Source organism: Rhinatrema bivittatum, chromosome 4 (genome assembly GCF_901001135.1).
Source record: "Rhinatrema bivittatum chromosome 4, aRhiBiv1.1, whole genome shotgun sequence".
NCBI lineage: Eukaryota > Metazoa > Chordata > Amphibia > Gymnophiona > Rhinatrematidae > Rhinatrema > Rhinatrema bivittatum.
Genome location: NC_042618.1, coordinates 88,887,253 through 88,913,027, shown reverse-complemented (window position 1 = coordinate 88,913,027; position 25,775 = coordinate 88,887,253). Strand labels below are relative to the sequence as shown.

General features: G+C 45.3%; 1 protein-coding gene across 4 annotated transcripts in view; it reads right to left on the bottom strand.

The window, feature by feature from the left end:
* MIS18BP1 (MIS18 binding protein 1) overlaps positions 1–25,775 on the bottom strand; it is a 308,295-nt gene that overhangs the window by 20,865 nt on the left and 261,655 nt on the right. For 3 of the 4 annotated variants that reach the window (XM_029598455.1, XM_029598456.1, XM_029598459.1), the window contains 2 exons: positions 16,377–16,464; positions 6,812–6,863 (listed from right to left, as the gene is read on the bottom strand). In XM_029598455.1, the coding sequence (XP_029454315.1) occupies positions 6,812–6,863; positions 16,377–16,464 (140 nt within the window). The remainder of the gene's footprint in view (positions 1–6,811; positions 6,864–16,376; positions 16,465–25,775) is intronic. The other variant, XM_029598457.1, reaches the window with a different exon arrangement.

The following is a 25,775-nucleotide window of genomic DNA, read 5'->3' as shown; positions in this document are numbered from 1 at the left end:
TATGTCTTAAATATTTTTAAATGTATTTACATGTATTTAATTGTTTATATATGTTCTTATTTGTGTTTTTATTAGCCCCTGAAGCAGCTCTTTTGAGCGAAACTCGGCCTGAGTTGGGCGTTTTTTGATGCTTAGGGCAGAATAAAGAATCCTTGATGTTTACCGGTATTTCAGAAGGAAATCGAACCTGTTGAAAAACAGGGACCATCTTGCCTGACGGTGGTTGAGTCGTTGAGCATGTCGAAGATTCTCTAGATTCTTGTGATCGGTGTATACTACTATTTGGTGTTGTGCGCCTGGTAGCCAGGGACGCCACTCTTCAAAGGCCAGTTTGATCGCGAGGATCTCCTTGTCTCCTATCCCATAGTTTCTCTCAGCAGGCGAGAATCGCCTAGAAAAGAAGGAGAAAGGATGGAGCACATTGGATTCGCTGAACTGACTTAGAACCGCTTCCACACCAACGCTAGATGTGTCAAACTCTACGATGAAAGGACGGTGTGGGTCAGGGTGGTGGAGACACGGCTTCTTTTGAAAAGCCTCTTTGAGCGTCATGAAAGCTGAGATGGTTTCAGGAGACCAATTGGCAGGGTTGGCTCCCTTCTTGATCATAGCAGTTAGAGAGACTGTCAATGATGAGTAGTTTTTAATGAAGGATCGGTAGTAATTGGTAAATCCTAAGAAGCAACGTAATGCCTTCAGGCCTGTGGGTTGAGGCCAGTCCCGGATACTCTCAAGTTTCTTGGGGTCCATTTGAAAACTGTTCTTTGAAACGATATATCCCAGGAAGGGTACAGCTTCTTTGTGAAATTCGCATTTCTCAAGCTTTGCATAAATGTGGTACTCACGCAGGCATCTTAGGACTTTCTTAACATCCTCCTGATGACTTTTCAGATCCTGAGAAAAGATCAGTGTATCATCAAGATATACTACTACGCATTGATACAGTAAGTCCCATAAGATGTCGTTCATCATATTTTTAAAGACTACAGGTGCGTTACTTAAACCGAAGGGCATGACGAGGTATTCAAAGTGTCCATCACGGGTGTTAAAAGCAGTCTTCCATTCGTCTCCTTCTCGAATACGCACCAAGTTGTAAGCTCCTTTTAGGTCCAATTTGGAAAATATTTTGGCCCCTTGCCATCTATCAAACAGTTCAGATATTAAGAGCAGATATTGATGGTAATCTCATTCAGACCCCTGTAGGCGATGCAGGGGCGTAAGGTGCCATCCTTTTTCCCTACAAAAAAGAAGCCTGTACCAGCAGGTGATTTGGAAGGTCTGATAAATCCCTTTTGTAGGTTTTCCTGTATGTAGGTAGTCATAACTTTGGTCTCAGCTACGGAAAAAGGGTAGACTCTTCCTTTGGGAGGTTCCGAGTTTGGCTTCAGATTTATGGCACAATCAAACTTCCTGTGTGGAGGAAGTACATCAGCTGTTTGCTTAGAGAAAACATCCTGAAAGGAGGCGTATTGTGGAGGTAAGCCAGGTAATGATGGAGTGGTAGGCATGCAGATGAGCGGTGAAACTTCACGAAGACACCGACCATGACAGTCTGGCTCCCACTCAGACAGTTCCAAGGTAGCCCAATTAAATTGTGGCATATGGTCTTGAAGCCACGGCAGACCCAACACCACCGGATGCATGGCTTTTTCCAACACTAGAAGGGAAATTGATTCTGAGTGTAGGGCTCCAGTTCGCAGGCCAATGGCCTGGGTGATCAATGAAATTTCTCCAGGAAGTTGTTCTCTATGTATGGATAATAGCAGAGGCTTATCTATTGGCGTGGTAGGAATCCTCAGATATTTGACCATGCACTTCAGAATAAAATTACCTCCGGCACCGGAGTCAATCAGAGCGAGAGTCTGAAACTCGAGACCTCCGCAAAGCAGGGATACAGGTAAAGATAATGGAAGATTAGGAGAGGTAAGGCCCAGGAGAAGTCCTCCTGCAGATCCCAGGCCTGTCAGTTTCCCAGAAAAATGGGACAGGTTTGGACTGCGATGCCCGATTGGCCACAGTACATGCACAGGCCCATGTGCTTGCGGTAACGTCTCTCCTCAGAGATCAAGTGGCTTCAGCCTAGTTGCATAGGCTCTTCCTCCTCTAGGAGTTGAGACCCTCCATGAATATGGCATGTAGGCATCCAGTGTCCCAATGCAGTTTGGATACTAGAGTCTTAAATTCAATAGCAAAGTCTGTGAGTGGCTTGTTACCTTGCTGAAGATTGAGCAAGGTGGATCCAGCAATGGTCTAGCGAGCCGGGTCATCAAACACAGACATAAAAATTTGTAGAAATCCTGATAGGTCATTCAGGATAGGATCTTCACGTTCCCATGCAGTGAAGCCCAGGCCAGTGCTTGTCTTTCAAGGAACGACAGGATGTAGGTAGTCTTTGAAGTCTCAGTGGGAAAGAGGGTTGGCTGTAAGGCAAAATGCATGCTGCATTGATTGATGAACCCTCTACACATCTTGGCTTCAACCGTAAAGCGGGTAGGTGTAGATAAGGGCACAGTGGTATTGAGGGTTACCACCGCGAACAGCAATTCCTTCGCAGGAGGAGCTGGGGAGTTCAGTTGAGCATGTAACTGATTGAAGGCAGCAGCAAGGTTCTCCAAAGACTTTTGTTGTTCTGTAATCCGCTGGGCTAGGCCAGGAATGGCTTGCAGAGCTGCAAACTGAGCCGAGTCCATGGAGTTAGCAATCTGTTGTGTTTGAGGCATTGTGGACCCTTGGTCGCAATGGAGATGACTCCGCCCACGGGGAGAAGCCCCGTGGGGAACCACTGCGTTAGGCTGATACAGTTAGCAGACACAGAATGGATAGAGTCTTTATTGTACTGTTGTAACTAGATGGTATAGCTTGCAAGCCACTGTAACCAAAGAGTAGCAACTCTGTTGTGGGGTCCCTTGTCCCCTAACTCCCTCAGTCATAGATATGGCAATAGGTTGAAAGGCAAACTCGGCAATTAGATGGATTAGAACCCTCCTGAGGTAGGGTTCTTCAGGCAAGAATGACTGGCAATAGTGGTTCTTATCAAAAAAATCCCATTGAGCTCAGCAGGTATCAAAGGTGACTCTTGGATGGAAGAAACCCCTAATCTTCTCCTTGGAGCTACTCTGGAAAGGCTCCATCATGAAATAGACCTGCTGTGTTTTAGGATGACCTAAGGAGAGCGATACCTTTCGACCAGCTCCTGGATCCCACTAGTAACCCAGCTCTAGGATCCCACGAGGAACTGAGAGCGACCGCAAGTCAGAAGCAGTGACATGCCTTCTCCAGGATATGGAGAACGAGGGACACCACCCTTGCAGGGGTGGACAATCAGGCTTCCAGACGGGAACCCATAAGAGTTGCCCTGGAACCCAGTCGCATCCCCCCTTACTGAAGGGACAGGAAAGCAAAGGGAATAGGGGCTTCCCGATCCCAAAAATTCTGATTGCTGAGGGTCAGAAGCGACCAATCTGCCATTGGCAGCTACCCTTGGATGGGGAAGGCCACCATGGTAATCAATGAAAGGGCCCTAGCAAAAATGATCAGATGACCGCCGCTGCCATCCCCGACCTACAAGGAGATGCACCAATTTAATGAATCGAGGCTCCGGTTCAGCGATAAACCTGCCAGGGAGGGAGCACCAGGAGCTTCCCCACAAAGGGATCTGTGACACAGAAGGGTTTGAAAGACATATTCCTCTTCTGAGGAAGGAGAAGACTCTCAACACTATCCTCCTGGTGTCTACTCCCCTTAGTGTTCGACCAGGACCGCAACCTAGGTCAGGTCCTGTGGCTGTGGCACACAACCTGTTGAGCTCATCACGAGGGAACCCCCCCCCATACAGTAGAGGGCAACTGAAGAATACAGCCCTCCTCTGTAAACGCACGCTGATTAGTACTCATATAGTGGTATCCCATCCTATGGATGGCAGCACACCTATAAGCCCACTCGTCGTGCTTGTGAGTAGAATTACATGGCACAGCAAGGACTGAACACCACTTCCTAGAGTTTGTGGCTGCACACCTCCCAAAGGCAAATCACAGAGTATGTCATGACGCCTTCCTTGCCAGTGCTTCCTAACACTTTGCAGTGTAGAACTGATGAAGAGGCTGAGACCTTGACGTGACAATGGCAGAACCCTGGCATGGCTGAGAATGCTGCCCAAGTGCTTGGAGTAGATGCCTTGCCGTGCCCGACCATGCATGCTGCACTCCGTTGTCACAGTAACTCCCAATGGAGTGCATAGAAACAGTATGTTGACGGCATCCCCAGTACCACTGGGGCTCTGGGTATGATTTTGGGTGGCGTTCTATGGCATTGCCCCCTCCAGTACCTGATAATGCTCCAAGAGGCTGGACACAACCCTTGAAACTACATCGGAAATGGCTCACTGCCATTTCCTTCATGGAACAACAGCAGCAACGTGCATGGCGACAGACAACACCCATTGACCGCATCCACTGGTACCCACAGTGTTGTTGGCGCCCTTTGGGCCCATAGCATTTTTGCGCTCACCAACAATGGATCACATCAAGGACACCAAATGACGCTGCACCTGGGTCTTTGATGGCGCTTGACCAAATCTTGATCAGTTAAGACTCTTCGTCAATAGATGCCTATGGCACAGAAGGCCCTTAAGGCATTGAGGTGGTCATGCACCTAGATGGCATTGAGGGTGCCTCGGCACCTCGACGGCGTCAAGGGTGACCATGGCATTCAATGGCAGTCCTGGTTCCTGATGTGGTCCTGACATCGATGCATCAGATCAACGGTAAGCTGGTCACACATGTGCATGGGCAACTGTTACTAGGTATGGCATCGAAGGAGCGACAGCAAGTTGCTTGCCCAGGCTCCTTCTGACCTTGTATTACAAAGACACTGCACTGCCATCACTTGTAAAGTAGGAGGGGAGGCTACGTCATTCAGGGCTCCTGCCCATGGAGACTAGTTCCTTTGAATGTGGGGAGGATGAGCTCTCCCCCTCACAGGAACACTGTGGTCCTCTATCTCTGCACTGTCTGAACCTCCATTGATGCCGACTGATCGGTGAAATGTCATGGAATTCTTGCCCAGGTAGAACTCAGACGAGTCCCCAGGATCACCCACGGACTACATTCAGTCAGTCCTGCCTTCACCTGACAAAGGTAAAAAACAGACAGAGCAAGGAGAGGACACAGATACTAAACTGCCAGTGCAGTATTTTATTTTATTTTTTTAATAAGGGATAGAAATTGACTCTTACAGATTGTACAGCGACTAAGGCCTGCCATGTGGCTGGCAGACAGAGGAGAGAAGAAGAAAAAGGAAAAGAAATAAAACTACTGTAAGATAAAGGAAAGAAAACAGCTGCAGCTCTAGAAAAAATCACTTGCAAAAACTGAGAGGAGGGAGCAAAGCTCAATACCATGAGCACACAGCTCCTGCGAGTACATGGCTAAGCAGAAAAAAAGAGATGACTCTGCCTAGGGACTCTGCCTAGGGGGCAGGGTAATGACTACAGCTGTACATGCTCAGAAGGGCATGTTTGAAAGTTCTAGATTCTTTGAGATCAAAGTTCATGCCAGAGTCCATTCGATGTCACTCATGGGTGAGGACTACCATTCTGCTTGTCCTCAGAGATTGACTGAAATTAATACATAATGCTGCTGCCTGTGTACCTGAAAATTCCAAATTGCAGGATCATGTTAGTCTCATATTGAAAAACTACACTGATTACTAGTGTGTTTTAGAGCTCAATTTAAAATAGCGACATTGGCCTTTAAGGCTTCAAGAGAAGCAGGTCCCTTAAAGGACTAAATGCCCTTTTATAATTCCACTAGGTTTTTAAGATTATTTCAAGATGCTAACTGGGACTAACTGGGATTTATCAACAAGCTGTTTTGAGAATAGTCCCTTACTTTTCGCACTCTATTCTGGGTGATTATCATTTAGACAAAAAATGATCTGCTTATATTACAGGCTTTCAGTGATTGGCTATTTGTGCTACTGCTTTCCATTTTAGTTTTTTTTATTTCTATTTTTAGGTTTGCATTTTAGGCTTGCATTTTTTTAGTATTATTTTTGGATTTTAATTTTTAATGATGTTTAAGTGATATATTTTGTAATTTCATGTTATTTGTGTTTTATCTCACCCTGAGCAAAATTAGGAAGGCAGGCCCTAAATTAGATATCTATTTATCTATAGTGGGGCAGATTTTCAAAGGGGTACGCACATAAGATACGCGCATGCCCCTCGAAAACCTGCCCCAAGCTCCCCCTGCGCGCACTGAGCCTATGTTGCACAGGCTGCCGGCGAGCGCAAAGCCCCGGGATGCGCGTAAGTCCCGGGGCTTTCCTGGGGGGGCATGTCGGGGGCGTGTTGCGGCCGGCGAGTCATCGGGGGCGGGGCCACGGTTCCGGCTCAGCGGCGTGGCCGTGGCCTCCGGACCAGAACATGGCATGCCGGCAGCTGGCCTGCGTAACTTTTGCAATAAAGGTAGGGGGGGGAGAATTAGTTAGGGTTGGGGGGCGGGTTAGTTAGGGGAAGGAAAGGGAAGGTGGGGGGGGGCACCGGAAAGAAAGTTCCCTCCGAGGCAGGCTGCGCAGCTCGGCACGCGCAGGCTGCCGATTTTGCGCAGCCTTGCACGCGCCGATCCCGGATTTTAAAAGATACGCGCGTATCTATTAAAATCCGGCATACTTGTTTCCGCCGGGTGCGCAAACAAAAGTACGCGCTCGCGTACTTTTTAAAAATCTGCCCCAGTATATCTGTATCTATATGGGTCCAACCACAAGAAAAACTAAAAATCAGAAAACATTAAGACAGAACAAGGCAACTCACGTTCATCCAAAGCAGTTCTTCTTGATTTTGGTGTGGCAAAATCTATTTTATTCTAGAAACAAAACAAACAAACTATATTACATATCAAAACATACAAACTACATTCATTTTAATAACTTGTAGGCTGGCTATGCCAATTTCATGATGGAGATTAGGAGAGCCAGCCCATAAATTCTCAAAATGCTCATGTTTTCGGCATTTGAGAGCTGAACATAAAGAAATATTTCAGCAATCGATGCACTAGAGAATTATATATTTGAAAGGCAGAAACAACAGGCATGTGGATTACATCCATTCCACAGAAATGAGAGATTAATAAATGAAGAAATATTATTAAATATTTAAGGTACAATTTTCAGCCTGCCCGCATGATGACAAAGTCTGTGAGTACATTTAACTTGTGTTCTTTGTATCAGTTTTCAAAGCATGTACTTTTGTTTTGAAACTTCGGACATTTACACCTGCTACTTCTATAGTTACTTTTTAAAATGAAAACAAGTATAGTTCTGAAAATACAATCTATGTGCATTACTTTCCTCCCTCAATCTAAACACACTTCTGGGACCACATCCTTTCAATGTCACTAAAAGTGCTTGTGTTGTTGTACAGTGCACATACTTTTAACAGCAATGAGAGAGGTCTATTGTCAGATTTCTATTAAATAACTTACCCAAGTAAGCATACTTTGAAAATTGTCCTCTTAATGACAGAGTGATCTTATGAGGCTGTCAAGGAGTATTGTACAATTTTATATTTGGAATTTCAATGATCTTATTTGGTAAACCTTAAAACTTTGAGAAATTCATAAAGGAGTATAGAAAATTTGGAAAGAAGTAACTTTGGTTTCACTGTCTAAATCATATTTGATACAATAGTATTCTATATAGATTTTTATCTAATCAGGATGCATAATAACTGCAGCCAACACTATAGTGGATGACCTGGCAATACATTAAAGCTTTGTATTCAAGTTAGGTTAGAACGTACAGTAACATTCATTTGAACAATATCTCAGAGTCCATGATAGTCAACACACCTGAACTTTGATCCCACAATTTATCCTGACTTGCAGTCCAATACTCTGACCATTAGCCTTTCTTCCTGACCAAAAGCACATTTTCTTACCTGTAAAAGGAATTCTCTGTGGACACTAGTATGAATTAGCCATAATATGTTGATAAAGCAAGTTTGCTTACCATAAATGGTGTTTTCTATAGATAGCAGGATTAATTAACCATGATTAGGGCAGCGGCGGATTTCCAATGAAGACCGGCCCGGGGATTCGCTGCCCAGGCCAGCCCAGGAGATACCACATGGTCTACTGAGCGCGGCTCTGTCACGGCCACGCTCGGCAGACCACGTGACTAGCATGCCCGATCCCCCGACAGGCCAATCCGTCCCTGGATCTGGGTGACGTCATCTGGTGGCACAGAATGTAGTCATCTCTTCTAGCTAATGGAGCTTTGAACTCTAATGAGCATGTATAGGAATTCCCATGTGGATGTTCCTGGCAAACCTCTTCAGTCAGTATCCAAGCTAAATCTAGCTAGGTAGTCGACTCTCCAGGGAGGTGGGAGGGTATTTCCATGGCTAATTCATCCTGCTATCTATGGAAAAACACCATTTATGGTAAGCAAATTTTCTTTTTCGGTTTATTAGCAATCTGAAGGATGTTTAGACAGTACCTAGAAGCAAAAGTGCATGCTGATAAAAAATCGAAATGATTAAAGAATAAGGACCATCTGGCCTGTCTGTAATTCAGACATTGTGAATGGCGGAGGTACTCTAGGTTTTTGTGATCCATGAATACGGTTATTTGATGTTGAGCGCCTTCGAGCCAAGGCCGCCATTCTTCGAATGCGAGCTTTATTGCCAAGAGTTCTTTATCGCCTATCCCATAGTTTTTCTCCGCTGGAGAAAATCTTCGTGAGAAGAACGAACAGGGACATAAGGCTTTAGAACCTCCAGGTTGGCTTAACATAGCCCCTACCCTCACATCCGACACGTCAACTTCTACTATGAAGGGCTTATTGGAGTCTGGATGCCGCAAGCACGGTTCTGTGGAGAAGGCAGTCTTCAATTTCACGAACGCGGAAATGGCCTCCACTGACCATTTTGAATCGTTGGCACCCTTGCGGGTCATCGCAGTCAAAGGTACGATTAAAGAAGAGTAGTTCTTTATAAAGCTTCGATAGTAATTGGTGAACCCCAGGAATCTCCTTAAAGCCTTTAGGCTGGTAGGTTGGGACAACTTCTTGATACTTTCAAGTTTGTGAGGGTCCATTTGGAAGCCTTCCTTTGACACTATGTAGCCTAGAAAAGGCACTGAGTCTTTGTGAAATTCACACTTAGAGAGTTTGGCGTACAGCCGGTGTTCGCGGAGAAGGTGGAGTACTTGCTTGACGTCTGCAATGCGGGTGTACAAATCCTGGGAGAAGATTAAAATATCGTCCAGGTAGACCACAATGTTCTTGTACAGCAGATCCCGCAAGATGTCATTCATCATATTTTGGAAAATGGCGGGTGCATTGCACAACCCGAACGGCATTACTAGATACTCGAGGTGACCGTCTCGCGTGTTGAAGGCCGTTTTCCATTCATCGCCGCTCCGAATGCGAATGAGGTTGTAGGCCCCCTTCAGGTCAAGCTTTGAAAATATCTTGGCCCCTTGCAGTCGGTCAAACAGCTCCGAGATTAACGGCAAGGGGTAACGGTCTTTGATCGTTATTTCATTTAGACCTCGGTAATCGATACATGGACGTATGGTATTGTCCTTCTTCCCCACAAAGAAAAAGCCTGCACCGGCTGGCGACTTTGATGGTCGGATAAAGCCCTTCTGGAGATTTTCTTCAATGTATTCCGACATTGCTTTATTCTCATGAGCTGAGAGAGGGTACACCCTATCCTTTGGTGGCTCAGTGTTGGGCTTCAGTCTTATGGCACAGTCATAGGGCCTATGTGGAGGAAGATTATCAGCCGTTTCTTTGGAGAATACATCCCCGAAGGATGCGTATTGGGGCAGCAGTCCTGGCATCGCTGGATTCATAGGCATGCATATAATAGATGAGATCTCCTTAAGGCACTTCCCATGACATTCTGGGCCCAAGCGGGAGAGATCCAGGGAAGCCCAGTCAAATTGGGGTTGGTGCACTTGCAGCCAGGGTAACTCCAGGACAATAGAGTGTATAGCCTTTTCCAGTACAAAGAAGGAGAGCAGTTCCGTATGGAGAGCTCCGGTGCGGAGAGTAACTGGAACGGTTTAGCAAGTCAGTAGTGGATCTTTCAATTTGATGAGGGGGATCCTCAAGTATTCCACTAAACGTCTGAGAATGAAGTTGCCTCCTGCCCCTGAATCCACCAGGGCAGGAGTCTGAACCGTGACCAGTCCGTAGGTCAAGGAAACTGGGAGAGAGAGTGGAGGAGAGGGCGCAGTATGGCCTAAGAACTGTCCTCCTGCAGGACTTAGGCCGTCCGTTGTCCGGACGAATGGCGCATGTAGAGACATCATGGCTGGGCTGACCACAGTACATGCAAAGGCAGCGCTTTTTCCGAAGTCTTCTCTCTTTGGAAGTCAAATGTCCATGACCAAGTTGCATTGGTTCATCTTTATCAGCAGCAGGGATTACTGGAACCATCCGAGGTGCAGATATAGCACTAGCCTGTTTCAACCCTGGTAACACCTTAGGCCAGAGTTCCTTCACCTTGTCCCGGAGCCGGTGATCAATCCGAGTGGCCAAGGCTACTAATTAGTCCAGCGAGTCAGGTGTTTCGCGAGCAGCCAGCTCGTCCTTTAAACGGGTATCCAAGCCTCTGCAAAAGAGAGTCTTGAGACATTTGGGGTCCCAGCGGAGTTCCGCCGCAAGAGTTTTGAACTCTATGGCAAATTCAGCCAATGATCTGTTGCCTTGCTTCAATTCAACCAAAGCAGAACCGGCTACAGAAGTTTGAGCAGGGTCATCGAAAACAGATTTAAACAAGTAAATCCTTCTATGTCCTGCAAAATGGGGTCCTTGCATTCTCACAAGGTAGATGCCCAAGACAAGGCTCTACCATCCAAGTAGGAAAGGATGTAGGTAGTCTTGGAGAGAACCATAGGAAATAAAGATGGCTGTAAGACAAAATGTATGCAGCACTGGTTTAAGAAGCCCCGGGTCTTCTGGATTTCTCCGGAAAAGCGGATTGGAGCTGCAAGTGGTACAGCAGTCTTTAAAGTTACCTCCTGTAACTGACCTTCATGGTTGGAAGCTGTGCCTTGAACCTTCTGTGTGTGTAGCTGATGAAACGCTGAAGTAAGTTTCTCTTTGCTGCTCCACAATGCGCAGGGCCAGCAAGGCATTGAGTTGTGCCAGATCCATGGAGTTAGCAATCTGTTAGTGTTTGAGATAGTTGTGGGTGGATCCTTGGGCCGGTGGCAGATGACCACGCCCCCGGGGGAAGATCCCGAGAGAGACCACCGATCAGGCTCAGAGTTTGGAGACAGACATACACTAGTTCTTTTATTAAACAGTATACTGAACCACCAGAGGTGGCAGTAGTGAGCTGAAAGTGCCCGGCTGGGCTGTAGTCCCTCAGATACTGGAACAGCGATCCTGGATAACTGAGCTGTAGAGAAACTGAATATAGTGAGTAGGCAGGGTATGCAGACTTCAGGAACAGAACCTTGATGGTAACACTCACACAATAGTCTCTTAGAAGCAGCCCAGAAGCTGGAAATGAATTAGGCCCTCGAGGAGCGAGTACCTGGTTCCAGGGAACGCTCTGAGAGAGAGATGGTAACTCAATGGTGTTGTAGGCAGCGAAGACTTCCTGGCAGAAGTGGTATTCAGTAGCGAGTCCGGGAACGTGGGCTCTCGAGGAGCGAGTACCGGTTCCAGACTGCGACCTGAAAAACAAGAGAGAGAGCGAGGCCACCGAGGAACGGGTACCTCTGGTAAAGTCCGAGGAGGCAGAGTAGCAAGGTATGCAGAGAGCGAATCCCATCCGCAGCGATACCTGGAGGAAGCTAGGCAAACCTTTCTTTTGCTAACTCGATTAGATAGCGAATTCAGAGACCTTAAGTATCCGGTGAGGATGACGTCATCTCAGGGGGACGCCCCTGAGGTTCGCCCCACTGCTGGTACTTGAGTTGGGGCTGCGCCACGCGAGCGCCCTTAGGCTTCTGGGAAACATGGCAGATTGCAGTGTCTAGCCGGTCCGGGAACGCCAGAGGAAGTCGGCAAGATGACGCCACAGCAGCCAAACTTCCATCAAGCAAAGAGGGAGTCGCCAAAGAGGTAAGGTGGGCGTAGTGGAATCATCGGGCAGCGACGGTCGCAACACCTGCATATCCTTCAGTGCTGCTGAACCATCCACAGGAATGGTGGTCTTCTTAGTGACCACAGATATTGTTGTGTCCACCTTTGGGAGCACCAAAAGCTCAAGCATGTCCTCAGGCAATGGATACAATTTTGCCATTGCCCGGCCTACCTTCAGGCCTGTCTCTGGAGTGTCCTACTCCCTGACCATCAGCTTTTTCACTGATTTGTGAAAAGGGAAGGCTTTCACTGGGCTCCTCAGGCCATCCATGACTGGGACCACCCCTTCTTGATCAGACTCCTCTTGGGGAACCTTAATCCCCAACTCTTCAAGAATATGAGGAATCAAGAGCTATAATTCCTTACAGAAGAGAAGGACCACTTTAGTGTCATTCCCTTCAGCAACTGGCACCTGGTTCAGTGTTGTGACCTCTGGGTCTTCTCGCTCTTTGACTTGCCTTCTGGCCTAAGGGCCTTCTTGCCCCTTTCTTTGCTCTGTGACTTATCTAGGGCTTACCCTGCTCCACAGCCTATCTAGGCCTTCCCTGCTAACTGTGCCTTCGGGACTCTGTGTTCAGTGTTTCTTGTTCTGTGTCCTCTGTCCTCTGTCCCTGTCCAGTCCTGCCTTTGCCCTGTCTCTGTCTGTGTACAGCCCCAGTCCTTCTCCTGTATCTGTACCTGGATCCAGTCCTGCATTGCATTTACATTCTGTTCTAGTTTAAGATCCAGTCCTTACCTGCATTCTGTTCCAGTTCAAGCTCCAATCCTTACCTGCACTATTCCAGTTCAAAAACGACGGGAGTCCCTGGAGTGGCCTTTCACTCCAAAAGAACGCACCTCTGCATTCTTGTCCTCTGGCAAATACGGAATCTTGGATTCACACCATCGATTCACCATCTTCTCCAACTCATTCCCTTAAAGGGTAACTTTGTTAAATTCGATTTAGAAATCTTATCTGCTGACCAGTTCCGCAGTCACTATCATGGAAGCTACACCTCTAGCGGCTGTACGTACCAAATCACAGCCTGTATTAGCTAAAAATGGGGCTCCTAGTTCCATCGCTGGCCTGCTATCAGCTACAATGTCTTGAGACTCGTGAGAGAGATTCAAACCCGGTTGGGCCACCATCAGTAGCAAGAAGCTATTTTTAAATTCAATGCCATTGCTTCAAATGTCTGCTTGAGGATGGTTTCAATCCTTCTGTCCTGTGCATCCTTCAGAAGACATTTGAAGCAATGGGATGGTCGTTCACTTCTTCAGGAATTGCAACTGCTTCCTTGCCTTTGGATCCAGGGGGTACAGGTCCGCCAAGGAATACCCACCTTTAAAACTCGCTTCTGGAGTGTTCCACTCCAGGTCAATATCTCTTGCACTGGTTCTAGGAGGGGAAAGAAACAGGACACTTTTTGTTATCCCGTAGCATCACCTCAGTCTATTCTGAGCGTTTTCAAGGTCTGAGTCAAAAAAACCTAGCAACCTATCTTTGTGAACGAAGCAGTGTAGAGTCCTATGTGGCTCCAAGTCAGGTGGAATTTCCCCTTCTTCCAGAGGAGTGGAATCCGAGTCACCACTGGAATCATCTGATGGTCTTGTTCCTCCTCCTCATCTACCTCACCAGGGACAGTCTCTCTATGGCACTTGCTTGACTTGGAAACCAAGTAGGAAGACCTAGGACTTATCCTCTTCTTTCAGAAAGCTTGTAACCCTTGGTTAAACTTCACCCAGGATAAAGAGGATGAATCCATACCAGGACCCATAGGACTGAACATGGCCCTTTCTGAACCCTCACCCGAGGATGTACTTCCCATTAGAAGCAGGGTGGGGGGGAACTGTCCATTATATCACCTCCTTTACCCTCTCCACTGAGTCTTCCATCGGTAAGGGGGATGCCCCAACAGTGCAAAAGTCTTGGGAGGTAAATCGCCTTGAGCCTACAGACAGCGCTGGCATAGGCAAAGTGAGAGCAGTAGCTGGATTGCCCTTATATGGCAAGCTGTATAAAGAGTAAGGTGGTTAGACTTTTTAGTCCCCAGCATCATTATCCGTCACCAAAAGGCCACTCTCCTTCCACATGGTTTCCTATACGCACACTGATGCTTGTTTGGACATACCTGTGCAATTAGGCGCGTAAATTTAGGCTGCGGGCTTGCGTGCATACTCACACGCATACGTGCACACCAATTCTACACCACAGCTGCATTATGCATACTCATTCGAGGGAAAAAACTACCTGCCACGGCCTAAGCGTGTTTCACTGTGGCTTAGCCACCTACGCAGCCAACCGACAGGTCCTACAACGCAGGGCCTAGAAGTGAATGCTGCTCTACCTACCAACCTGTGCTGCTTCCACTCTCCACTAACTCCCTAGAGAGGGGTGTGTGCGTGTGTGGGGTGAGCACTAAGGTAAATAAGCAACTGGGTAAGGAAAAGGAGAGTCTACCCCTTCCCTCCTCTCTTTTTACCTTTTAGCCCTTCCCCAGCTGATAGTACGATCAAATTGGTGGCTATGGGGGAAAAGGGCAAAAGCTTTTATTGCTGATATTGCTGAGCTATCCCTTGTCCTCTGACACTTTTTATTTTTGAATCCTAAGCCTAGCTAGGCATTAAGGTTCAACCGCTCAACTGAGGGAGGGAGCGGCCTGATGTTACCTCAGGAGCTCAACCTCTTCCTTTTTTCTTCTCCTTACCTTTTTTTAATATAGGCAATCCTCACTAGGGAAATGATTATTTACCATCTGCTGAAGACAAAGAATAATTGCAGGATGATGTCAGGGCAAGACAATATGTCGATGAGGTCAGCGAGTCAGTTTTCTCCGTCTCCATCTTCTGGCAAGCAAGCCAGTCCACATAACCCATTGATGTGGACTGGATTGCTTGCGTGCAGAGAAAATGGTTTTCACTCAATGCACAATTAAGTTCTGGGATTCATTGGGGAGAATGTAGTTAAGAATACTACATTTCTCTTTGCTGAACCACCTGTGATACATTGCAGGAGGACCTTGCAAGACTTGAAGATTGGGCATCCAAATGGCAGATGAAATTTAATGTGGACAAGTGCAAGGTGTTGCATATAGGGAAAAATAACCGTTGTTGTAGTTACACAATGTTAGGTTCCATATTAGGAGCTACCACCCAGGAAAAAGATCTAGGCATCATAGTGGATAATACTTTAAAATCGTCAGCTCAGTGTGCTGCAGCAGTCAAAAAAGCAAATAGAATGTTAGGAATTATTAGGAAGGGAATGGTTAATAGAACGGAAAATGTCATAATGCCTCTATATCGCCGCATCTCAAAAAAGATATAGTTGTGATGGAGAAGGTACAGAGAAGGGCAACCAAAATGATAAAGGGGATGGAACAGCATCCCTATGAGGAAAGGCTGAAGAGGTTAGGGCTGTTCAGCTTGGAGAAGAGACGGCTGAGGGGGGATATGATAGAGGTCTTTAAGATCATGAGAGGTCTTGAACGAGTAGATGTGACTCGGTTATTTTCACTTTCGAATAATAGAAGGACTAGGGGGCATTCCATGAAGTTAGCAAGTAGCACATTTAAGACTAATCGGAGAAAATTCTTTTTCACTCAACGCACAATAAAGCTCTGGAATTTGTTGCCAGAGGATGTGGTTACTGCAGTTAGTGTAGCTGGGTTCAAAAAAGGTTTGGATAAGTTCTTGGAGGAGAAGTCCATTAATGGCTATTAATCAATTTTACTTAGGGAATAGCCACTGCTATTAATTGCATCAGTAGCATGGGATCTTCTTAGTGTTTGGGTAATTGCCAGGTTCTTGTGGCCTGGTTTTGGCCTCTGTTGGAAACAGGATGCTGGGCTTGATGGACCCTTGGTCTGACCCAGCATGGCAATTTCTTATGTTCTTATGTTCTAAATAGTAGTGATGATGTCATGGAAGAATTCAGCAGGTTCTGCCTTCATCTGCTGGTAGGGGGAGATAACCTGTTTTAACTGACCGGGATTAATGTAGCAGGATGAAATGGAAGAAGCATTTCTTCATAGAAGGGATGGCAGGTGGATGCCAGAGCCCCAAAAGGAAGGTGGTGAGGCAAAAATAGGAGCAGAATTAAAAAACACATGACGTCAAACACATAGAATCCTTAGGGTGTGGGAAAGAAGTTAAAGTCAGAGCAAGTAAGGTTGACAGTACTGCAGTGGGTATAGAAAACGCGCAAAGTAGATGGGCCATGTGATCTGTATATAACATCATATCTATGTTGTTATAACTTGCAGTGAAGTGAAAAAAAAAAGATGAAATATTACCAATTTCTTCTTTATGTTGCCCCAAGCCATAAGCTTCTTGCTTTTTGTGGTCTTTTGCAGTCGGTACATGTATTTGTCATAACTGTTCCTGTAAAAATATAGTTTTACTCAGACATACCATAGTTCAATTTGAGGTAAGTGTTATTAAGAATAAAAATAAAACTACCATTCTGGGCTTATTAACGCTATGAAAAAATCTTTAAACTGAATTCAATTAGATAATTTCACTATGTAGACTAATGGAAAATGAGAAGCTAAAATAATTGTCTATACTGTATGTAGTAACTGCTAGAATCTTTGAGAAAAGCAGTGTGTAAGAGTCGAGATAATGATAGCATATGTATGAAAGTGCTAAACAGTGCCAGTTGAATAAGGTCCTAAAGTGGCCCAAAATTAGCAGATACACATATAGTAAACTGTTAAATAGCATGATAATGATCTCATTAATCATTACCAAGTATTTACAAAGCTTGCAATATCAGAAGGTGAAATTACTTCTTACCTGATAATTTCTTTTTCTTGAATACAGTCAGACCAGTCCAGATGAAAAGATTATAGTAAAGACGGCAGAAAAAGATCATCTGGTCCATCCAGTCTACCCAGCAAATTTCTTATGGTAGTAATTGCTACTCCATGCAGGTTACCACCAACCTTATTTTAAGGGTAGTAATATTAACATTCAAAACCAAGCAATTGTCAAACCCATAACAAAATTACTGCTAAGAACATTTTTACAAAGTGAGTAGCCTTCTTGATAATTCAGACAATGCTGTTTGAATATGCTTTGCTTTTGGACTTGGCCATAAAAGCAGTCCTATGCTTCTTCCTAATGTCTGTGTATCAGTACTCTGGACTGTAAAAGTCAGGGCCCAGCATCATCTGTTGTCTGAATCCAATTCCCTTCCTCCCCTCCATCAAAGCAGAGAGCGCTGTTGCAGTTGCGTCAAAGTTAATTGGTTAAGAGTAGTAATCCCATTGCCTTCTCTTAGGGGTAGTAGCTGCCACTCCTTGTTTACCCCATGCCCCCCTTTTCTTCATTCCACCTCCAGCCTTTAGGGATCCAGAGTGTTTAGTCCATGCCTTTTTGAATTTTGTTTATTATTGTCATCTTCACCACCTCTTCCAGCAGGGAATTCAAGGCATCCACCACCCTCTTTGTGAAGAAATATTTCCTGGTGTTGGTTCTGAGTCATCTCCCCTGGAGTTTTATATCATGACCCCTAGTTCTAGTATTTACTTGCCAAAGGAATAGGCTTGAAGATTGTTCATCATTAAAATATTTGAGGTATCTGAAGGTCTGTAACATGTCTCCTCTGTACCTCCTCTCTTCCAGGGTATACATATTTAAATCTTTCAGACTCTCCTCAAAAGTCTTCCGATATAGACCCCACATTATTTTAGTCACACTTCTCTGGACTGCATATGTCCTCTGTCTCTAAACATTTTGAGATACGGTCTCCAGAACTGAATACTGTGCTTAGGTGAGGCCCCCCAAGGGACCTGTACAAGGGCATTATCACCTCTTTTTTCTTACTGGTTATTCCTCTCTCTATACAGCCCAGCATTCTTCTGGCTTTAGTTATCACCTTGTCACATTGCTTCACTGCCTTCAGATCACCAGACACTATCACTCCAAAGCCCCTCTCCTAGTCCGTGCACATTAGTCTTTCACCTCCCATCACATACAGCTCTTTTGGATTATCGCACCCCAGATGAATGACTGCACTTCTTGGCACTGAATCCCAGGTGCCAAATCTTTGATCACGCTTCAAGCTTTCTTAAGTCACTTTTTATTCTCTCTACTCCTTTCAGACATATCCACTCTGTTGCGAATCTTACTATCACCCGCAAATAGACAAACTTTACCTTCGATCCCTACCGCAGTGTTGCTCACAAAGATATTGAACAGAACCGGTCCCAAAACCAATCCCTGTTGCACTCCACTTAACACTATTCAGTACCACAGGATGAGGCATTAGAGATCAGACAGATAGAAACTAGAACACGACCATTCACTGTACCAACAGAATTCTTTTTAATGAAGTTGGCAACTTTGGCACTGAAAGAAAATTCTTTCCCTGTTTGAAGATTCTTTATATTTACAAGTGTCAGGAACAGCAATGGGAGCCAATACGGCCCCCAACACTAGTTAATTTTTTTCATGACTACCGGTACATGTGAGAAGAATTGGGTGTATTATTCGCCTTTTAAGGAGAGAATTAAATTTGGGCATAGTTTTATAGATGATGTTTTTTGTCATCTGTAATGGTAGTCAAGAAGAACTTTTACTTTTTCACTCATGCATTAACTCGTGTTATGAAAACGTTTTCATTGGAATATAATCAAGTGGAGATATCTTTCTTGGATTTAAAATTGAGAAGAAAAAAAGGAATTGTCAACAACAATATTTCGAAAGGTAACAGATAGAAACACCTTCTTATATTATTCCAATACACATATTCGTTTGATAGAGACTGTTACGTGCCCCACCCGTGGTCGTCCCGCACACAGGACTGCTCACCTTCGGGGTCACATGGCGGGTCCCAATCCTGTCTCCCTCGAGGCCCTTGCGGTTCCGGCTGGGTCCCGGCGTCCCGCGGTGGCGGTCGCCGGGCCCTCGGTTGCATGCCAGGCCTCACACAGGGCCTCGGTATTCCAGCGGCTGGCCACGCCCCTGCGCGCACCAGTCGCCCTGATGTAGGTTCCGGGGCAAGGCCTAGTTCCGCAGTGCCCCATGATTGAACTCATGTTAAAAGGAAGTTCCTGGCCTCACTTCCTTGCCTTGGCAATCGGGTCGGTTTGTTCCTGAGATTGCCCATGCTTGTGGTTCCTGCTTGCTTGTTCCTAGTCTCGTTCCAGGATCCTTCTGTTCCAGTTCCGTTCCTGCCTGTACCTGCTTCCTTGCCCTGCTTGTTCCAGTGTTCGTTGTTCGTCTCCCTGGTCTTACCCTGGACTGACTTTCTGATAAAGACCTCAGCTTGTTCCTGACCTGCCTGCCGCCTGTCAAAGACCTCAGCTTGTTCCTGACCTGCCTGCCTGCTGCCTGCCAAAGACCTCAGCCTGCTCTTCGACCTTGCCTGTCCTCTGGATCTTGACCTTTGCTTCATTGACCACTCCTCGGACTGATTTCTGGACTTTGACCTTGCTTGCCTCACTTGATTCTGGCTCTGTCCCTAGCCTTGTCCTCACCATCTCTGTACTGGTTCGCTCTCCTTCAACCTGTTTCCAGCCTCGAATCCGATAGCGCTCCCCCAATGTCTGTGGGCACGTCGGACTCTTTCTCTTCCAGACCCTGCGAGGCACACCTAAGTCCAAGGGGCCCAGGTCCCTACGGACTCCTCCCGGGGGGACCTCGGGCTTCCAGTGGTGAAGCTCTACACTGCCTCTGTCTCCCTCTGTGCTCTGCCCCCTGTGGATAGTCTCTGTATTGCCACTGGACAGGGGTCCACCCCCGAGCACAACAGAGATAATCTATCAGTGTCTCAATTTTTTGAGAAGAAGAAGGAATTGTTCTAGCATTTTGGATTAAAAGAAAGAATAAAAACAACTTTCAAGAAGCTTCATTCAGACAGGTTATCCAATCAATTGTGTCCGAAGAGCTTATAAAAGAGGACTCTATAGTAATCAAGAACTCATGATTAATACAAGTTTTGATAGACATAAATTAATGGATGAGGATGATCAAAAGACTCTTAAGAATATAAGACATGTCATACTGGGTCAGACCAAGAGTCCATCAAGCTCAGTATCCTGTCTCCAACAGTGGCTAATCCAAGTCACAAGTACCTGGCAAGTACCCAAACATTAAAAAGATCCCATGCTACTAATGACAGCAACAAGCAGTGGATCTTCCCTATTGATTAATAGCAGTTTATGGACTTCTCCTCCATGATCTTATCTATACCTAGTTTAAACCCAGCTACACTATCTGCCTTAACAATATGCTCTGGCAACAAATTACAGAGTTTAATTGTGCAGTGAGTGAAAAATAATTTTTTCTGATTTGTTTTAAATGTGCTACTTGCTAACTTCATGGAGTGCCTCCTAGTCCTTCTATTACCTGAAAGAGTAAATAACCATCTCACATTTACCTGTTTAAGTCCTTTCATGATTTTGCAGACTTCTATCATATTCTCTCCTCAGCTGTCTCTTTACCAAGCTGAACAGGCATAACCTCTTTAACCTTTCCTCAGAGGGGAGCCATTCCATGTCCTTTATCATTTTAGTCGCAATTCTAGGTACTTTCTCCAGTGCAACTATATCTTTTTTGAGATACGGCAACCAGAATTGCACACAGTATTCAAGGTGCAGTCTAACAACTGAAAGATACATAGGCATTATGACATCCTCCATTTTAATTGCCATTCCCTTCTTAATAATTCTGTTATGGAAGTGGACCCCTGTTTCGAGGTAGATAGCTACCGTCGAAGGGCGAGGCCGCTTGGACTGAAGAGGCTTGATAGAAGGCTTCACCCTGGAAGCACGCAACCCCCGCAAGGAGGAGCCTGTAGGGGTCCAGCCGCTGGGACTTAGGCGACTCCTCTGAAGACTGTAGAAGGTCTGGATGCAGGCGCCTCCTGCAGGTCGTGGGTTCCAGACGGCTGGCGCCTCCAGCAGGTCGAAGCAGTCTGAAGACGGAGTCGTAGAAGAGTCCAAAGCTGGTCTGAGATTTGATACACCAGCGGGGTCCGAGTCCAGACCAGAGTCGAAGCAGAAGGGTCCAAAGCCGTACCAGGATCAAGCCAGGAGAAGGGTCCAAAGCCGTACCAGGATCAAGCCAGGAGAAGGGTCCAACGCCGTACCAGGATCAAGCCAGAAGAAGACACGTCCACCAGTCCAGAGGTCAGAAGCCAAGAATCAATCCACGGAGCAGGGGAGAAGAGCGGGACGAAGAACGAAGAACCAGGAACTAAGAACACACTCAGGCAGGAACCTCAATACCAAGGCAAGGACTGAATGCTCAGCCCTTGCCTTAAGTACAGGAAGCCAGGGGAGGAGCTTCGGGAGAAGCCATGACACTTCCTGTCATGGCTCCTTTAAGAATCTCCTTCAGCCTCGCGCGCGGCTCCTAAGAACAGACAGGGGAAGAGCCGGATCACTGCAGAGCCATGCTGCCGATTCCGCAATGGCAGCGGCAGAGAGAAAGAAGAGGAAAGGGCTGCCTGCCCCCGCAGGCACCCTCGACCATACTCGGAGTCCCAGGTAAGCTAAGTCTGTTGTCCTTGTCAGCCCGGCCTCAGTCGTGGTTGGTTGCGGCCGGCGGCCATGACACCCAGTCCCAGTCGCGGCTTGCCGCGGCCGCCGATGCTAACAAATTCCTAACATTGTTTGCTTTTTTGACTGCCACAGCACACTGAGCAGACAATTTCAATGTAATATCAACTATGACGCCCAGAACTTTTTTCTGGGTGGTAACTCCAAAAACAGAACCTAACATTGGGTAGCTATAGCATGGGTTATTTTTCCCTATATGTATCACCTTGCACTTGTCCACATTATATTTCAACTGAATAAGGACGCCCAATCTTCCAGTCTCGCAAGGTCCTCCTGCAATTTATCACAATTCGCTTGTGATATAAGTACTCTGAATAATTTTGTGTCATCTGAAAATTTGATCACCTCACTCGTTGTACCTCTTTCCAGATCATTTATAAATATATTAAAAAGCAGTGGCCCAAGTACAGATCCCTGAGGCACTCCACTGTTTACCTTTTTCCACTGTGAAAACAGATCATTTAATCCTACTCTCCGTTTCCTGTTTTTTAACCAGTTTGCAATCCACAAAAGGACATCTCCTATCCCATGACTATTAGTTTTCTTAGAAGCCTCTCATGAGGGACTTTGTCAAACGCCTTCTGAAAATCTGACAAGACTTCTGCACTTGTTGTGTTTTTGGACTTATATTGAAAGTGCAGATCCAGCCCATGTGGTGTTTGGATTTCTCCTGAATAAGGGGCTATGTCTACGGGTACCTTGCCGACGAAGATACGTTTAGTTACACAGACGAGGCTTTACAGGCGGTGTTGACCGCAGTGCCATTCTTTTCGGACTCAATACCGGACAGTTGCACTTCCATATCGTGGGTGGATGTCATTAACCTTCAAAAGCGTTTGACAAGAGCGGAGCTTCACGCTTCAACGCTGATTGAGTACTGTCGGGCACGCCGGATTCCTAGGGGTTTACGGGTCCAGAAGGCACCTCGACTGCATGCAGAGAATAAGGATTTTGTACAACGTTGGAACCAGATATTGAACAAGTGTTCGTTTGATTTGATGATACTAATTATTGAGACGACCAAACCTCTTACTCAATCTTTACAGGAAGAATTAACAACACATATTGAGAATATTAAAACAAACTCCTCGGTTGAACAGTTTGACCTTCAGCATACTGAATTTAAAGAGAACTTAGGGAAATTTAGAGCTGATTTAAAAGCAACAAAATTCAGGAAATTTCAACGGGACGAGTACGATTACTGCAAGGGTTACGTCTATCAATGGATGGCTACAAATCGCCCCGCAAGGAAGGTAACATTCACTCAGTCCTCTTCGGACGATTCATCAGGCGAAGAGATGATTACAGCACAAAGGGAACGAGCTGCTCCTTCATTAGATACTGCATTCTCTTCACTATTGGAACGTTCATCAGCACAACCTTTTTTAGTGGGGGTCCAGCAACAACCCTCCCGAAATTTACGGGGTTGCGGCCGTGCTGCACCCGTTCAGCCGGCCCAACAAAGAATTACACGAGCTACCAGACGTCAACAAGACCCATGGCAGTGACAATACAACCTGATGATGTAATATTTAATTTATCCTCTAGAGTGTTATCGAATTCTGAGCGGGATCTTTTGATTAAAGGTCTCTCTTTCGTACCAACTGTAAAGCATGATGATTTTAATGTTCAGGTTCATCTGTATCATTTTTTTCGAACCCTTAAATTAAAATCCTATTTTGCAGATTGTCCGCAGACAATCGATCAGTCGGTGGTATATTCTAAATCAAGGTGGGTGCCCTATGTGGCTCCTGATCCCCTATTGGCAGCATTTGAAAAACTTGTGCGTACTGATGTAAAACACCTTTCTTGTTCAAATGACTATGTGTTCTTTAATCTTTCCAAATGTGAATGGCAAGCGATTAGATCTTTGGCAGATGACCCTGCGATTGTGATTAAACCGGCTGATAAGGGTGGAGGGATTGTTATTTTGAATAAATCTGATTATGATTCTGAGATTTTACAGCAATTAAATGATAGATCATTTTATATTCCTTTATTGATTGATCCCACTCCGGTGATTCAAGCTGAGATAAGGTCTTTAGTACAGGAAGCATCAGATCGTAAATTTATCACCACTCGGGAGGCCCAATTTTTACAGTGTGAATATCCGGTTACACCTGCATTCTACGTCCTCCCAAAGGTTCACAAATCCCTTATAAAGCCACCAGGGCGCCCAATTGTGTCGGGGATAGGTTCCCTTTTAGAGCCTCTCTCAAAATTTATTGATTATTTTTAGAGACCCTTTGTTCCGAAAATCAGATCCTATGTAAGGGACTCTTCACACTTAATCTCACTACTGGACCAGCTACATACCACTGATACAAATGTTTATCTAGTTACTTTGGATATTGTGTCACTATATTCGAACATCCCCCAGTCAGAAGCCTTAAATGTAATTCAGGATACTTTAAGCTCCCGCCCTGATCCTATTCGAACTCCCACAGCATTTCTAATGGATTTAGCACGGCTAGCATTAACCAAAAACTTCTTTACCTTTGAGTCACAGTTTTACCAACAAATTAAAGGCACGGCGATGGGCGCCGCGATGGCCCCTAGCCTAGCCTGTTTGTATGTTGCCAGATTTGAGGAGCAATTCATTTACCCATCTTCATGGTCACAATTTTTTATAACTTGGTTGAGGTATATCGATGATATTTTTTTAATCTGGTCAGGTACGGATGTACAGTTTTTTGTATTCTTAGATTGGCTTAATAACTGCAAGTCACCTGCAGTTTAGTTTTGATATACAGACCCATACTATCCCATTTCTTGATATTTTGATCTCTGTTTTGAAGGATGGTTTTAAAACGACCATCTTCCGCAAACAGACTGATAAAAACACTCTTTTACAATACAACAGTTGTCATCCACGTTTCTTAAAACAAAATATTCCTATGGGACAATTTCTGAGGCTGCGACGTCTATGTTCTTCAAAAGATGAATACATTTCCCAAGCTAAGCAGATGATGCTTCGGTTTACCCAGCGGGGGTACCCATACAAAATTTTGAAACGGGCTTTCAAACGGACATTATATGTTAATAGAGATCTTTTATTCTTACCGAAAAATACATCTGAAGATAATTCTATTAATTGTATTTTGCCTTTTTCAGTACAGAGCAGAAACATCTCGGACTTGATCCGTAAGCATTGGACAGCATTATCATTGGAACAGTTTTTTCAAGCATCTCTTCGATTCACGTATCGAAGGGGTAAAAATCTAAAAGATATGTTGGTCCATACTGTTCAATATCCAGTTACTTCTGTGAATAGTGGTGGCCACAAACCATGTGGCCACTGTACAGTTTGTCCTTTAACGATGGTCATATCTGAATTTATTCATCCTGTAACATCTAAAGTTATTTCGCTTCGAGATACCTCCAATTGTACAACCACGGGGGTTGTATATATAATATACTGTCCATGTAATAAACTTTATGTGGGTAAGACGAAACGAATGATAAAAACCCGTATTATTGAACATAGATCAAATATAAAGAATAGGAGGGAGAACGAGCCTTTGGTGCAACATTGGATACAACAACAACATCAAATCACAGATTTAAGATTCTTTGTTTTGGATGTGGTCCGTCCCCCATCACGGGGTGGCAATTTTTCTGAATTATTGATACAAAAGGAACAGAGATGGATCTATCTTCTGGACACAGTGACCCCTGGTGGCTTAAACAATGAAATAGAGTGGAGTTTCTTCACTTAATGGTTACCGTCTTACCTGCCGCAATCTGATTGGCTTTCCATTCTCACAATCTGATTGGTTCCTGACATTCGCGCCAAAATGTGGTTTGGCGTTTAAAAGGCCAGCCCGGTGATTTGGTATTTGCACTCCCTGTCAACCTATTGTCAAAACTATTGAAGGTATGTGGAATTTTGTATATGATCATGATATACCATTTTCGGTCTGTACCCTATATGTTTTTATAGGATCCATGTTAAAAGTTTAATTTCACTTTATTTTTAGATTTGTTATTTCATGGTGTTGTCCCTCCCAACGCAGCCAGTGGGCGAAACACGGGGTCCGTGTCGGGGGACCCCTACTTGTGCTTGGAATTATACACAAAAAATTTACAGTGGAGTTGCCATATGAACCGTGTTAGAATTCTAAT